The sequence below is a fragment of the Alosa pseudoharengus genome, unplaced genomic scaffold (genome assembly GCF_046254945.1).
Source record: "Alosa pseudoharengus isolate Yale_2024_CS ecotype anadromous, Long Island Sound unplaced genomic scaffold, YU_APseudo_1.1 YU_APseudo_1.1_scf_7, whole genome shotgun sequence".
NCBI classification, from domain to species: Eukaryota; Metazoa; Chordata; class Actinopteri; order Clupeiformes; family Clupeidae; genus Alosa; species Alosa pseudoharengus.
The window spans coordinates 17,693,282-17,707,794 of record NW_027468859.1 but is presented as its reverse complement, the minus strand read 5'-3'; the positions used below and the strand labels follow the sequence as shown (position 1 = coordinate 17,707,794).

Sequence of the window (14,513 nt, the reverse complement as noted above, 5' to 3'; positions counted from 1 at the left end):
CCCCAGAGTGTAGTGCTGTAGCTGCCTGGCTGGGTTAGCTGCTGAGTGTAGCAACTCAAGCTAGGTAAAACTGATTTTTTTTTTTTTTTTTTTTTTCCCGCAACAACGTTCTATGTGAGCACTCGCTGGAGCTGAAGGCATCTGAACACACAACACATTTTGATATGTTTTCTTAATTTGGGTGTTTTATTTAAGTGTATTAAGATTCCAGGCACATATCTTAATCACATGGACTGTATCTGTGCTTCTGTACATTCAGACACAAACGCCTTCACTGCCCCTCTTTGCTTCTATGCCAGATGCCACTGGCATATTTCCCCAATATAATCTAACGCTTTCTGACTTGCAGGAGCTCAGCTCAATGGGACCTGCCATAATTTTCTGTGTCTGTTTCACGTTTCAACCAGGAACGTGTCTGAAGATGGCGTCAGACGTATGACACATGAGCGATTGAGCAGAAGATGCATTTATTGAAGTTTTGTTCAGCTTGCTGCGTGCGTGATTTGATTGAGCTCAATAAGCTCAATGCCAATCAAACCAGCTAATAGGCTAACTGAAATAACACCATGCCAATCTCTATCTATGGTGAAGGGTATGTGGTGATGTGTGGCTATTTCAATTCCAAAGGCCAAGGCAACTTTATGATGCATAGTATCCTGGATCCATTAACTAACTGGCCTTTAAAAATAAAAATCTGCTTGACATAGTTGCTTGAACAATGGTCATTCTGTTTTCTAAAGAGAAGCAAGACCTAATCCTGTGAAGTGCACCTAATTTAATTTTTACCTTTTTTGTGACCAAGCACATGTGTTCTAAATGATTGTTTGTTATCTAACCAAATGCCCAGATATTTGGATTGAGAAACTTATTCAGTTTGTGTCACACTTTTTCGATCTAGTAAAGATCATACATTTAGTTTTTGCTTCATTCAGAACCAGTTTAAGTTCTTTTAAGGATTTCTGCGCACAATCAAATGCATATTGAAGATGATACTACTTGCTCTACAGATGGTGCATAGGCATAAAGGAATGTCATCTGCATAGAAATGCACTTTACAATTTTCTATTGAAGGACAGATATCATTGATGTACAACGTAAACAACAGTGGCCCCAAAATTGAGCCCTGTGGAATACCATTATTTAGTCTCAATGGCTCTGAGGTTGATCCTGTCACATCTAGCCATTGTGTTCTATTAGAGAGGTAGTCTTGAAACCATTTAAAGGAAACTTCATCTAGACTAAAAGAGGTCAGTTTTTCAAGAAGTAACCTGTGATGAACAGTGACAAAAACCTTAGACAAATCAATAAACAAAGCTGCACAATGTTGTTTCTTACTGTCAACAACAGTAGCTATATCATTTACTACAGCAGTTGCTGCTGTAATCGTGCTGTGGCCAGCTCTGAACCGAGATTGATAAGGACTTAATATAGAATATGATGACAAGGCCCCGGCCGTGGCGCAACTGGCTGGGGCACCTGCAATGTACACCGACGACCCGGGTTCGATTCCCGCCCTGTGGTCCTTTCCGGATCCTACCCTGATTCTCTCTCCCACTCACTCCCTGTCATTCTCCACTATCCTATCCTATCTGATTAAAGGGATAAAAGGCCAATAAAAATATACATATATATATAAAAAAGAATATGATTACAAAAAGGAACGATGCTGTTCATTTACAAAGGAATCTAACATCTTTGCTAAACATGGGAGCTTGGAGATTGGCTATAGTTAATTCAAATCACTTGGGTTTCCTCCTTTATGTAAATCATATGTAATTTTTATGCTTCTAAATTGCTGTTCATTATAAAGGTTAAAAACAAGATCTTAAAATCTATACAACCAAAGCGTTATGCAAACACTGACTTGTCTGACTTTAAAAATGTGATATAATTGATTTCAAAACCTGTGTGCATAATTAAGGGATTAGCCAAAACCACATTAACAAAGATGTGTTAATAATTTTTGAAAATCTTTGCTGTGCTGAGATCTGGTTCAATGTGAGGAATCGAGGAGAGTGGATGTGAAGACCTCTGGATATCAGTGCAGAGAGGGACAGCAGAGTGGAGATGAAGACCTCAACGATGATGTGGAGATGGCTGAAGACAGCATCTGAACCAGAGACTTTCTAATGAGGAGACACAGCACTCAAAAAATCCTCCATAGAAATGCATGGGGTTAGTTTGTAATGCCAATATGGCCGTTGTCTACACATATCACACCCCTTCCTCGACAAAACGTCGACATGTGAATACACTGAGCCAATATGTTGTGTTGTGAAGACATCTTCCCAATCATGTGTTGTGAACTCGCTGCTGGAGCAAGATTGGTGTCGTGAAGCCTTGCGCACGCGCATTTCTGCTGAATAGGATGCCCGATGAGTGCCCAAAAAGCGTTGCTATATGGCCGCCGAGTGGATGGACTTGCCTAAAAGGACTTTGTCTGAACTCAATACTCTTTTCACCTTTATTGGCTGTAGCGGCTGAACACATAAACTGAACCCAACATGTTTCCCCTGTGCTTGCTCTAGCTGCTGAACACAGAATCTGAACCATTACTATCTATACTGCAGCTATAGATAATGATTTATTTGATAAAAATGGATTCTCTAGTATTTTTTAGTAAATACTAAGTATTTAGTAGTATTTTCTCTAGTATTTTTAGTATAAGTATATATACTCTTTTGATCCCGTGAGGGAAATTTGGTCTCTGCATTTATCCCAATTCGTGAATTAGTGAAACACACACAGCACACACACAGTGAGGTAAAGCACACACTAATCCCAACTAATCACAACTAATCCCAACGCAGTGAGCTGCCTGCTACAGCAGCGCTTGGGAAGCAGTGAGGGGTTAGGTGCCTTGCTCAAGGGCACTTCAGCCATTCCTACTGGTCGGGGTTCGAACCGGCAACCCTCCGGTTACAAGTCCAAAGCGCTAACCAGCAGGCCACAGCTGCCCACATGTAGTATGTAAGTATGTATGTATGTATGTATGTAGTATGTTTTTTTTATCACTTTCAAATACAGTATAGCTGAAATTGTAACATCCAAGCCGATAAAATAACAGCATTTAAGGTGAGAATTTATTCAACTGTATCATAGCAATAAGTATGGTGTTGCTGATGCTGTTTGTGTGTGTGTGGCGTGTGTGTGTGCACATTTGGTTATGAGCATGTAGTTGCTCCAGCAATGGTCTGATAATACTGATAATCCTATTCTTGTTCTCTGCATTCCCTACAAATAACAAAATCAAAGTGAACCACTGTCTCGTGTCTTTATATAATTATATAAATGACAATGCTTTTAACACAAAAGACTATTTTTGGCATTGTAAACTGAAGTGAAACAAACAAAATAGTGAAAAAGTGGTCTGTGTTGTATTGTGTCAACAGTTTAAGTCAGAACAAACGGACAAATCCTGTGTGCATGGTGGCCTTATATTACTAACTGGGTGAGTGAGTCTTGAAAAGGTAAATCAATTAGCCAATCAGACATTGGACAAGAGGTGCTAATTGGAAGCCACGCCTTATTCCCAACCATCACTATATATCACACTGACCCAGAGGGGGTCTTTTTTGTGCTTGTTCATTTAACAGGTAAGTTAAGGCTTTAACTAGTGTCCTTAATATTTCAGTTTCTTTAGGTCCTTCGTGGAACTTCTTGTTAAAAGAAGCCTAATGCAATGTATTATTTGGTCAAGGTGTATTTGGAGAAGCTTGCAGTTTGGACATACTTTTTAGATTATTATTTGAAGAATGGTGAGTGCCTCTTACTTATAAGTTAGGCTTACTGTTTGACTTGGGTGATGGGCCAGGTATTTGTCACAATGGGTTTTTTAAATATTTTCTTGATCATTTTAGAGGGAATGCATTTCTATCCATGTTGGCCAAGCTGGTGTGCAGATTGGAAACTCGTGTTGGGAATTGTACTGCTTGGAACATGGTATCTGCCCAGATGGAACAGCTGTTGGAAATGGCACAACTCTACTGGACTCCTCCTTTGGCACCTTTTTCAGTGAGACTGGTCATGGGAAGTATGTTCCTAGGTCCATATTTGTTGACTTGGAGCCATCAGTTATAGGTGAGTAGTGTCCTATTTGAAATAGTTGTTTGGCTTTTGAGCAAATGTAAATAAAAATGTGGGTTTGTGAAGGTCTGACTTGATATTTCCTGACAGATGAGATCCGTAATGGGTCCTACCGTCAGCTGTACCATCCGGAGCAGTTGATTAGTGGTAAAGAGGATGCAGCCAACAACTACGCTCGTGGTCACTACACGATTGGAAAGGAAATTGTGGATCCAGTCCTGGACAGGATTCGTAAAATGGTAGGAGACTAGATTAACAGTTGCCTGCTTAGCTTTTCAAAGATTGGTGAAATGTATTTCCAAAATTTCCCTCGGCATGAATAAAGTATCTATCTATTTGTTGCATTTAGTATCTTCAGTATTGGCGTGCCCATGTGTTTTTGGTGATTCTGTGCCCCCATTTAGTGACATGTTTGATCCCTCAGTTGAGGCCTCTACATTATGTCTGTAAGGGATAGGATTGTTTGAGAATCATAACATGGTGTGTTTGATTGCTTTCAAGTTTGTTGCAGAAAACCTGCTGCTACATTTGCCCTTTGTTTGTATTCTCTTGAAATACCAATTTATGGTGCAGAATGTGACTACTGAATTTGTTTTTGTCTCAGACCGACCAGTGCTCGGGTCTCCAGGGATTCCTAATCTTCCACAGCTATGGAGGAGGCACTGGCTCTGGCTTCACCTCCCTGCTGATGGAGCGTCTGTCTGTGGACTACGGGAAGAAGTCCAAGCTGGAGTTCTCGGTGTACCCTGCTCCCCAGGTGTCCACTGCTGTAGTGGAGCCCTACAACTCCATCCTCACGACTCACACCACTCTAGAGCACTCTGACTGTGCCTTCATGGTGGACAACGAAGCCATTTTTGATATTTGCAAGCGCAACCTTGACATTGAGCGTCCCTCCTACACCAATCTGAATCGCCTTGTCGCCCAGATCGTCTCGTCTATCACTGCATCTCTACGCTTTGATGGGGCTCTGAATGTGGATCTTACTGAGTTCCAAACTAACCTTGTTCCCTACCCCCGTATTCACTTCCCCCTGGTCACCTACGCGCCAATAATCTCTGCGGAAAAGGCATACCATGAGCAACTCTCTGTGCCTGAGATCACAAATGCTTGTTTTGAGCCAGCAAATCAGATGGTGAAGTGTGACCCAAGGCGTGGAAAGTACATGGCCTGCTGCGTGCTGTACCGTGGGGACGTGGTACCCAAAGACGTCAACGGTGCCATTGCTGCCATCAAGGCCCGCCGATCCATCCAGTTTGTTGACTGGTGCCCCACTGGCTTCAAGGTGGGCATCAACTACCAGCCGCCAACGGTGGTGCCAGGAGGTGACTTGGCCAAGGTGCAGAGGGCAGTGTGTATGCTGAGCAACACGACTGCCATCGCTGAGGCCTGGGCTCGCCTGGACCATAAGTTTGACCTGATGTACGCCAAAAGGGCCTTTGTGCACTGGTATGTGGGTGAGGGCATGGAAGAGGGGGAGTTCAGTGAGGCCAGAGAAGACATGGCTGCACTGGAGAAGGACTATGAGGAAGTTGGGGCAGACTCAGCAGAGGATGGTGAAGAAGAGGAAGAAGAGTACTAGAGTTTCTAAGGTTATTTATTTGTATGTCAGTTTAACTAATAAATGTTGGTATTGCAAATATATATGGGTTGTCTGAATCTTTATCCCCCTGAAGTAATACAGAAAAAAATCAACTGAGGACTGCATATGATATTGTGAGTGTAATTTACTGCATTACCTGACACCCCTATGGTATATTGCAATATCAAGCACAAGAATTTCAAATGACATTTACACAGCCAGGCAGCTACAGCACTACACTCTGTGGGCATGTCTCTGAGCTCCCATTTATATCCCCCCCAGAGTGTAGTGCTGTAGCTGCCTGGCTGGGTTAGCTGCTGAGTGTAGCAACTCAAGCTAGGTAAAACTGATTTTTTTTTTTTCCTTTTTCATACCAACAGTAGTCGGTGACCTCCAAATGGAGATCTGTGCGAACTCTCAGTGTTCCTCCTTTAATGCAAGACATCTGAACACACAAAACACATTTTGATCATTTTCATAATTTGGGTGTTATTTCGGTGTATAAAACTGAGTCTAGGCACATACCTACTGATGGTAATTTTGATACCATAGTTTTAATAGAGACCCAGTCAGACCATTAGTATGAAAAATCAGGAACAGAGTTTATTTACAATGATGTGCATCAAGGGAGAGACCGCATGACTTCACCTAAAGATCCATCAGCTACTCTAACTAGACAAGGAAATAGTTAAGGTTTAAGTATCCTTCCAGGCTGATGGGAGATGGTGTTGGTCATCCCATCTCACGTGGACTACAAGGAAACACTCTGATTAGTGGCAACCTGGCAATCCGGAGCAGATGGCTACTGACGCAGCCATGCAGAACAGTGAAACACTAAAGTCATAATATTCCCGCTTATCTCTAAATACAGTCACACACAGATATACACAGGGACAGTACAGATATCATAGTCATTACATAGAATCATACTTTTAGTATTAAAGTGACCCACTAATGAGAAATGCAGAACATTAAACCACATATTGGACATAAAGTTCTATTCCACTTTCTCTCAGTCCCCCTTTTTCAGACTTTATGGCTGGAACATTTCATCAAATATTGCCACTATATAAAATATAAAAGATTATACAATTGTTTCATTCAAGTTAGTCAGATCCAAATAAGCAGGTACATGATTTAACTGATTTCAGTCAGTCAGTCAGTCAAGAAAAATAACTACACATGATTGGTGTACAATAACAACCACAGTAAATCAAAAACAAACTATCATGACAATCAGAACAGGAGCTAGTAAACCAAAAAGAATATATTTGGTCCATCCCGCTAAACTATTCCGAAAAAAGACCTAAATCACACGTATATAAAAATAATTTCTGAATCCAATACTCTCAAGTCCCCCTTTAAAAGACTTGAAGCCTTTGACACCACACAATAGCACACATCTGATTGAATCAGAATGAGCCTACTAATGAACTGAGAGTAATGCAGTAATTGTGTCTTTTTACCATGTGTATAATAGTTGGGCAAAGCTGAATATAAAACCAAAACACATAAGAAATGTCTCAACAATTCTCAAATAGAACCCAATAAAATAAATGAATCAACATGGTTACATGTATAAAAGTGGCCCTGATTGTCTTGATTTCTCACAGGCTGTGCAAAAAAGTTTACATACCACAGAGTACTAGTGATAAAAACAATAACCAAACAGTTCAAGGGGAAAAAAGCAATAGACAAAAGAAAAAAGAAAAAAGTAGAGTCTGTAAGGCTCCCCCTTTTTGACCACTGATTGCACCTGAAATATAACACAGAGATATACATAATATGTATATGTAAGGCCCCGGTAGTGCTTCCTAAGTTTCAACTAACATTATTAAAAAGATTTCAATTGCAATACTGCTATGGTCAGTCACCAAATTAGTAATTAGCAATGAAATATAAATTCAAATGATCATGATCTTCATGGATACTCTTTTTTTTTCTTTGTGTGCCTCATATCAAGAATTGTTTATCATACAGCAAAGCTAAATTATCTTAACCTTTTTCCACATTGTTTAAAGCAGGCCTAAAGGCATGTTTTAAAGAACTTGGTAAGACCTTTATTCTGAACATATTCTGAACGCCTGAAACAAATGCAAAGTTGTGTTTTATTTTATTGCATTACTGTAAAACAGTTGTAAAACATTTTCCATGTCAATGAAGAGAAGAAAATAATAATACCAATATAAAAACTGCAGTGGTTGTGTTGTTAATAAACATATGAACCTATTAGTTCAATACTAGTTCAGTGTAGTGAAGTCAACATCAACAACCTCTCATCCTCCATGAAAGAAAAAGCTATCTTTAATCATAACTTGATACACTGCAAGAGCTAGATGTCTATGTTATCAGACTACTCTTAATCAGACTCCCCCTTATGATCTGCAGCAAGGCTGCAAGATTATTCCCTTAGCTAAAGTGTTGTCGCCTATAACACTGTGTCCTATTAAGAGCTTAGTGCGTCATAGCATCAACAGTTTGATACATTCACTGCTGTTGGTAAGATTACAACTTGCTAAACTGGCCCCCAAGTATGAATTTAACCGATATGCTTCAACTCTGTCAGTGTTGTCACTGCGAGACAACATATGGTGCATATGGTGGCCTCAAAGCAGGACCTGGCAGAGCTCAAGGCCTACACACCTAGCCAATCAACAGTCAAAACACATCTGTGTCTACCTTGAAGCAAGAACATAGCGTCCGCATGGCTTCCAGTGTTTGCGGACTACACATGGAACAGGATAACTTGGGTCAGGTTCTATTAGCATGGGAAGCAGGGAGCTTGGAGAAACAAGTATTTGAGCAAAATGGTCATACTTTCTATGGGGCCTTTATTAAATGTACAAATGGAAAATGAAAACCAAATGTTTATGTTTCAAGGCTAAATATAGGCCAATCCAGTGACAAGGAGCACGTCTGAAGAGGGCGACAGATGTATGACACAGGAGCGATTGATCAGAAGATGTTTTTTTGGTGTTTTGTTCATTTTCAAAAACAATTAGAGACTTTGCTGCCATAACATTTTGTTTAAACAAACGCAAAAACTAAACAAATAATTGCTACAACATGGCATTTACGATTTCGTCATAGCATAAGGGCGCCTGCAGGAATAAAATTGGTGGAAACATTTAACACCTTTCTACCACCTAGGAACACTAAGGATAGCGTTATTCATATTTTTCCTTTTCCAATTTCAGGTTCGGGCATTTGGTCAGCTAGAAAGCAGCCTGCATACTTTCACGCAAATATTTGGTCAACTTCATACAGCCATAAAAAAGCTATTGCCCTCCATTTTGCAAATCATTATCAGCTTGGTGCATGTGTTTTTCCGATTTAGGCTATTGCAAGTGCATAAACTAATGGCAATGCTTAGCCTTCATTCAGAAATCTTTAATTTTTGGATTTATTAGTTATTTTAGTTTTATGTTTGAAATGATCAAACAAAAATTAGCCTATTACACATGTTAAAATCGATTTTTCATTTTTGAAACTCATTTTACCTAGCCAAATCGATTTCAATATCGATATTCGATTTTAAAGTGACAGCCCTAGTGTGTGTGCATGCATGTATCTATGTGTGTACATGCGTGTGTGCATGAGTGCCTGTTTGTGAGCTTTGTTAAAATGAAGTAAATACATTTCAACATCATCTGTACCCTTTGCTCAACACCATCATCTACAGGCAGATGCGTGTACAGGCAGATGTAGTCTCCCCCGGGACCAAACGAAATTTCCGTAATAGTGTGCCCTTGTGTTTATTGGCTGTAGCTGCTGAACACATAAACTGAACCCAACATGCATTTCCCCCCTGTGCTTGCTGTAGCTGCTGAACACAGCATCTGAACCACACACGCTTCTCATACTGCAGCTATAGAAGATGATGATTTATTTGATAAAGATGGATTGGAAAGATGGAAAAGATGGATTCTCTAGTATTTTGCAAGTTTTTTTATCGCTTTCAAATACAGTATAGCTGAAATTGTAACATCCAAGCCGATAAAATAACAGCATTTAAGGTAAGAATTTATTCAACTGTTTCATAGCAATAGGTGGTGTTGCTGATGCTGTTTGTGTGTGTGGCATGTGTGTGTGCACATTTGGTTATGTGCATGTGCTCCAGCAATGGTCTGATAATGCTGATAAGTTTATTCTTGTGTGAACCACTGTCTCATGTCTTTATATAATTATATAAATGGCAATGCTTTCAACACAAAAGACTATTTATGGCATTGTAAACTGAAGCAAAGGTGAAAAGGTGGTCTGTTGTATTGTGTGAAGAATTTAAAGGGCCGTTCACACCAGAAACAATAACTATAACCCATAACGATAAAAACGTCCACACTGACTGACCAACGATAAGCAAATTATCTCCTTGTGATGGCTAAAATGTGATGGGTTCTGATTGGCTGTTAGCTTTTTATCGTTTTCAAAATCGATCTGAAAGTGATCCCCAACAATATTGTTCTTCATGTCGTTATCGTTCATAGTTTATATGTGAACGTCATCATTCATATTAACAAGAACAATATTTTTTTTTATAGTTAACGTTATAGTTATCATTCTTGGTGTGAACGGCCCTTAAGTTAGAACAAACCGTCAATTTTAGCTTAAAGACCTGTATCCTGTGCACGGTGTCCTATTAGGCCTACTAACTAGGTGAGTGAGTCTTAAAAAAGTAAATCAATTAGCCAATCAGACATTGGACAAGAGGTGCTAATTGGAAGCCAGGCCTTATACCCAACCATCACTATATATCACACAGACCCAGAGGTGGTCTTTCATGTTTGTTTACGTAACAGGTAAGTTGTCAGAGACATTACAGTTTTAACTAATGTTCTTTTTTAACATTTAACAGTTTCTTTAGGTTCTTCGTGGAGCTTTTTTGAAATTATTATTAAAAGAAGCCTAATGCAAGTATTTATTGATTATTTGGTGAAGGTGCATTTGGAGGAGCCTGCGTTTTGGACAGACTTTTTAGATTATTATTTGAAGAATGGTGAGTGCCTCTTACTTATAAGTTAGGCTTACTGTTTGACTTGGGTGATGGGCCAGGTATTTGTCATGATGGTGGGTTTTCATATATTTTCTTGATCATTTTACAGAGGGAGTGCATTTCTGTCCATGTTGGCCAAGCTGGTGTGCAGATTGGAAACTCGTGTTGGGAATTGTACTGCTTGGAACATGGTATCTGCCCAGACGGAACAGCTGCTGATGATAGCAAAACTCTACTGGACTCCTCCTTTGGCACCTTTTTCAGTGAGACTGGTCCTGGGAAGTATGTTCCTAGGTCCATATTTGTTGACTTGGAGCCATCAGTTATAGGTGAGTAGTGTCCTATTTGAAATAGTTGTTTGGCTTTTGAGCAAATGTAAATAAAAATGTGGGTTTGTGAAGGTCTGACTTGATATTTCCTGACAGATGAGATCCGTAATGGGTCCTACCGTCAGCTGTACCATCCGGAGCAGTTGATTAGTGGTAAAGAGGATGCAGCCAACAACTACGCTCGTGGTCACTACACCATTGGAAAGGAAATTGTGGATCCGGTCCTGGACAGGATTCGTAAAATGGTAGGTGACCAGATTAACAGTTGCTTGCTCAACTTTTCAAAGATTGGTCAACATATTTCCTTGCATTCAGTATCTTTAGTATTGGTGTGCACATGTTTTTGGTGATCCCCCATTTAGTGTGATTACTCATTTGAGGCCTCTACATCACAGGTCTCCAACAGGTAGCTTGTGAGCTACCAGCCCCCCCCCCCCCCCCCCTTTAAGTAGCTCTCCAAAAGGTTTGAGGAAGATGTAGAACCCAGTCACTTGAGAAACATGTTAAAATTCAGTCTACAAAGAGAAGGTAGAGGAGTTGAAATTAACCTTTAAAAAGCATATCTTATTCAGCAGTTTTGGGTGGAGGTCAGCTATGTAAATACATGGAATGCTACTATTGACATAAAAGGCTTTCGGCCATGTTCATTTTGTCAAAGTAGCGCTCGGAGGAAAAAAGGTTGGTGACCCCTGCTCTACATTATGTCTGTAAGGGGTAGGATTGTTTGAGAATCATAACAGGGTGTGTTTGATGTTTTTTTAGTTTGTTGCAGAAAATCCACTTGGTCTTTGTTTGCATTATCTCTAGGAGTTCAGAATTTCTAATTTATGGTGCAGAATGTGACTACTGAATTTGTTTCTCAGACCGACCAGTGCTCGGGTCTCCAGGGATTCCTCATCTTCCACAGCTTTGGAGGAGGCACTGGCTCTGGCTTCACCTCCCTGCTGATGGAGCGTCTGTCTGTGGACTACGGCAAGAAGTCCAAGCTGGAGTTCTCGGTGTACCCTGCTCCCCAGGTGTCCACTGCTGTAGTGGAGCCCTACAACTCCATCCTCACGACCCACACCACTCTAGAGCACTCTGACTGTTCCTTCATGGTGGACAACGAGGCCATTTTTGATATTTGCAAGCGCAACCTTGACATTGAGCGTCCCTCTTACACCAATCTGAATCGCCTTGTCGCCCAGATCGTCTCGTCTATCACTGCATCTCTACGCTTTGATGGGGCTCTGAATGTGGATCTCACGGAGTTCCAAACTAACCTTGTTCCCTACCCCCGCATTCACTTCCCCCTGGTCACCTACTCTCCAATAATCTCTGCGGAAAAGGCATACCATGAGCAGCTCTCTGTGCCTGAGATCACAAATGCTTGTTTTGAGCCAGCTAATCAGATGGTGAAGTGTGACCCAAGGCGTGGTAAGTACATGGCCTGCTGCGTACTGTACCGTGGGGACGTGGTACCCAAAGACGTCAACGGTGCCATTGCTGCCATCAAGGCCCGCCGATCCATCCAGTTTGTTGACTGGTGCCCCACTGGCTTCAAGGTAGGCATCAACTACCAGCCGCCAACGGTGGTACCAGGCGGTGACTTGGCCAAGGTGCAGAGGGCCGTTTGTATGCTGAGTAACACGACTGCCATCGCTGAGGCCTGGGCTCGCCTGGACCATAAGTTTGACCTGATGTACGCCAAGAGGGCCTTTGTGCACTGGTATGTGGGTGAGGGCATGGAAGAGGGGGAGTTCAGTGAGGCCAGAGAAGACATGGCTGCACTGGAGAAGGACTATGAGGAAGTTGGGGCAGACTCAGCAGAGGATGGTGAAGAAGAGGAAGAAGAGTACTAGAGTTTCTAAGATATGTAGTTGTGTGTCAGTGTCACAGGGTGACTAAGTGGGAAAGGAACAGTGCGGGAGGAATTAAGTATGGGTTGGCACTGAGCTTCCGTGGGGGACACTTTTGGGGGAACACAAAGATGGCCGCTCCCTAGCTGGGTGATTGTTTTTAATGACGTACAGGTGTGTAGCAGGCAAATGTGGTGGTGGTGATTGGTGCATGGGTTTTGGGCTTGGGTTTTTAAACCATAGGCTTTCAGTGCACGACAGGTCTGGAAGGGGACAAGACGTGTCGCCCACAGCGGCTAAGCCGCGGACCGTGGAAACGGATCTTTTGGAGGCTAGTGTGAAGGGTTGCTGCCTGGGCTCTACGAGCTACGACCACTACGAGCCACGACTACTACGAGCCACGAACGCTACGAAGCCTGGGATAATCCCCTTGTGACCACGGCTCTAAGAGATGATAGAGGGGTGAAATCGTTCACCCCTCGCCGAGTTAAGTAGCCCTTCTGTACCTCAGGGTTTTCCTGAATGTTGACTGTATTACCTGAGAAGAGAACACTTTTAATTGATTGAGTCGTCCCTGTGGCGTCCATTGTGTTTGCCCTCCCTTCCATTGCTTCTCCTCCCCGCTCTCGTGGCAGCCCACTCGCGCCACACCTCTGGACTAAATTGGACTAAACTGTTTAATGTGTTCCTCCAATACTGTGTAGCGACTTCCCTGCATGTTCCGCCTTAACGAGTAACAGCTGATTGGTAGCCTTTTTCTTGAAGTGATTATATTGGTTGCTGTGAATGAAGTTTACTTTCCACACTGGTGCTTGATCCAAGTTTCGCTACCTTCAGTAGCCATTTAGTGGGGGTAGTGGGCATTAGATGTTGTGCTTTTCACGTATGCTGTGATTGTGATTATAAGAAACTTCTGTTATCTCAAATGGGCCTAAGCAGCGGGAGGATTGCTGAGCATAGCATAATCGACGCTCAAACACTTTTGCCCCTGCCTGTTTTCTAGCCTACCACAGCGGACTGAGATGCAGACCATGGGCCAGGATTCCACACGGGGCACCCTTCCATTCTCCAGCTTCGTCCAATTAATCCCCAGGGAGGACTGAGGTGGGGTCAGGAGCTCTAGACTTGTGTGCTGCCATCTTGGGACTGACCTGGACTGCCATGTGGACATGGACTCTATTACATTTTTAGTCTGAAACAAATAAATATATTTTTGTACTAATGTTTAGTCTCTGGCTTCATTGAAGGGTACAGCACGCTCCCCAGTGGTGGTTTAAAGAATAAAAGGGTGTGGCTCTAGCGCCTCCTACCTGTGACATCAGTTTAACTAATAAATGTTTGTATTGCAAATATATATGGGTTGTCTGAATCTTTATCCCCCTGAAGTAATACAGAAAAAAATCCACTGAGGACTACAGATTAATTTTGTGAGTAATTTACTGCATTACCTGACACCCCTATGGTATATTGCAAAATCAAGCACAAAGAATTTCTGAGCTTCCATTTACATGCCCCTAGAGCAGTGTTTCCCAAACTTTTTTTCTGCGGACCCACTTTTTAAAAATGACAGACCATCGCGACCCATTTCACTTCAAATACCCTGCAACCACCAATATTGTTTTAGGCCACAGGTTCTCCAACTTTTCTATGCTTTCCCCAACCATACATTGCTATAGGATCTAGAT

General features: G+C 41.7%; 2 protein-coding genes across 2 annotated transcripts; both read left to right on the top strand.

Annotated features, from left to right (window-relative positions):
* The first annotated feature begins 421 nt into the window (after positions 1-421).
* LOC143109230 (tubulin alpha-1C chain-like) lies at positions 422-5,668 on the top strand. Its single transcript, XM_076271884.1, has 4 exons — positions 422-433; positions 3,861-4,080; positions 4,177-4,325; positions 4,691-5,668. Exons 1-4 carry the CDS (start codon positions 422-424, stop codon positions 5,666-5,668), a joined length of 1,359 nt encoding a protein of 452 aa, XP_076127999.1.
* Positions 5,669-10,448: 4,780 nt separating this feature from the next.
* Positions 10,449-12,831, top strand: LOC143109229 (tubulin alpha-4A chain-like). The gene is made up of 4 exons (XM_076271882.1): positions 10,449-10,467; positions 10,670-10,990; positions 11,087-11,235; positions 11,854-12,831. The coding sequence occupies exons 1-4, from the start codon at positions 10,449-10,451 to the stop codon at positions 12,829-12,831; spliced, it is 1,467 nt and encodes a 488-aa protein (XP_076127997.1).
* Positions 12,832-14,513: the final 1,682 nt, after the last annotated feature.

Bases quoted from the DNA above. Each gene is read 5' to 3' on its own strand.
- LOC143109229 (XM_076271882.1), top strand. The intron at 10,991-11,086 runs GTGAGTAGTGTC...ATTTCCTGACAG, and splicing joins CTTGGAGCCATCAGTTATAG to ATGAGATCCGTAATGGGTCC. The intron at 11,236-11,853 runs GTAGGTGACCAG...TTTGTTTCTCAG, and splicing joins TGGACAGGATTCGTAAAATG to ACCGACCAGTGCTCGGGTCT.
- LOC143109230 (XM_076271884.1), top strand. The intron at 4,081-4,176 runs GTGAGTAGTGTC...ATTTCCTGACAG, and splicing joins CTTGGAGCCATCAGTTATAG to ATGAGATCCGTAATGGGTCC. The intron at 4,326-4,690 runs GTAGGAGACTAG...TTTTTGTCTCAG, and splicing joins TGGACAGGATTCGTAAAATG to ACCGACCAGTGCTCGGGTCT.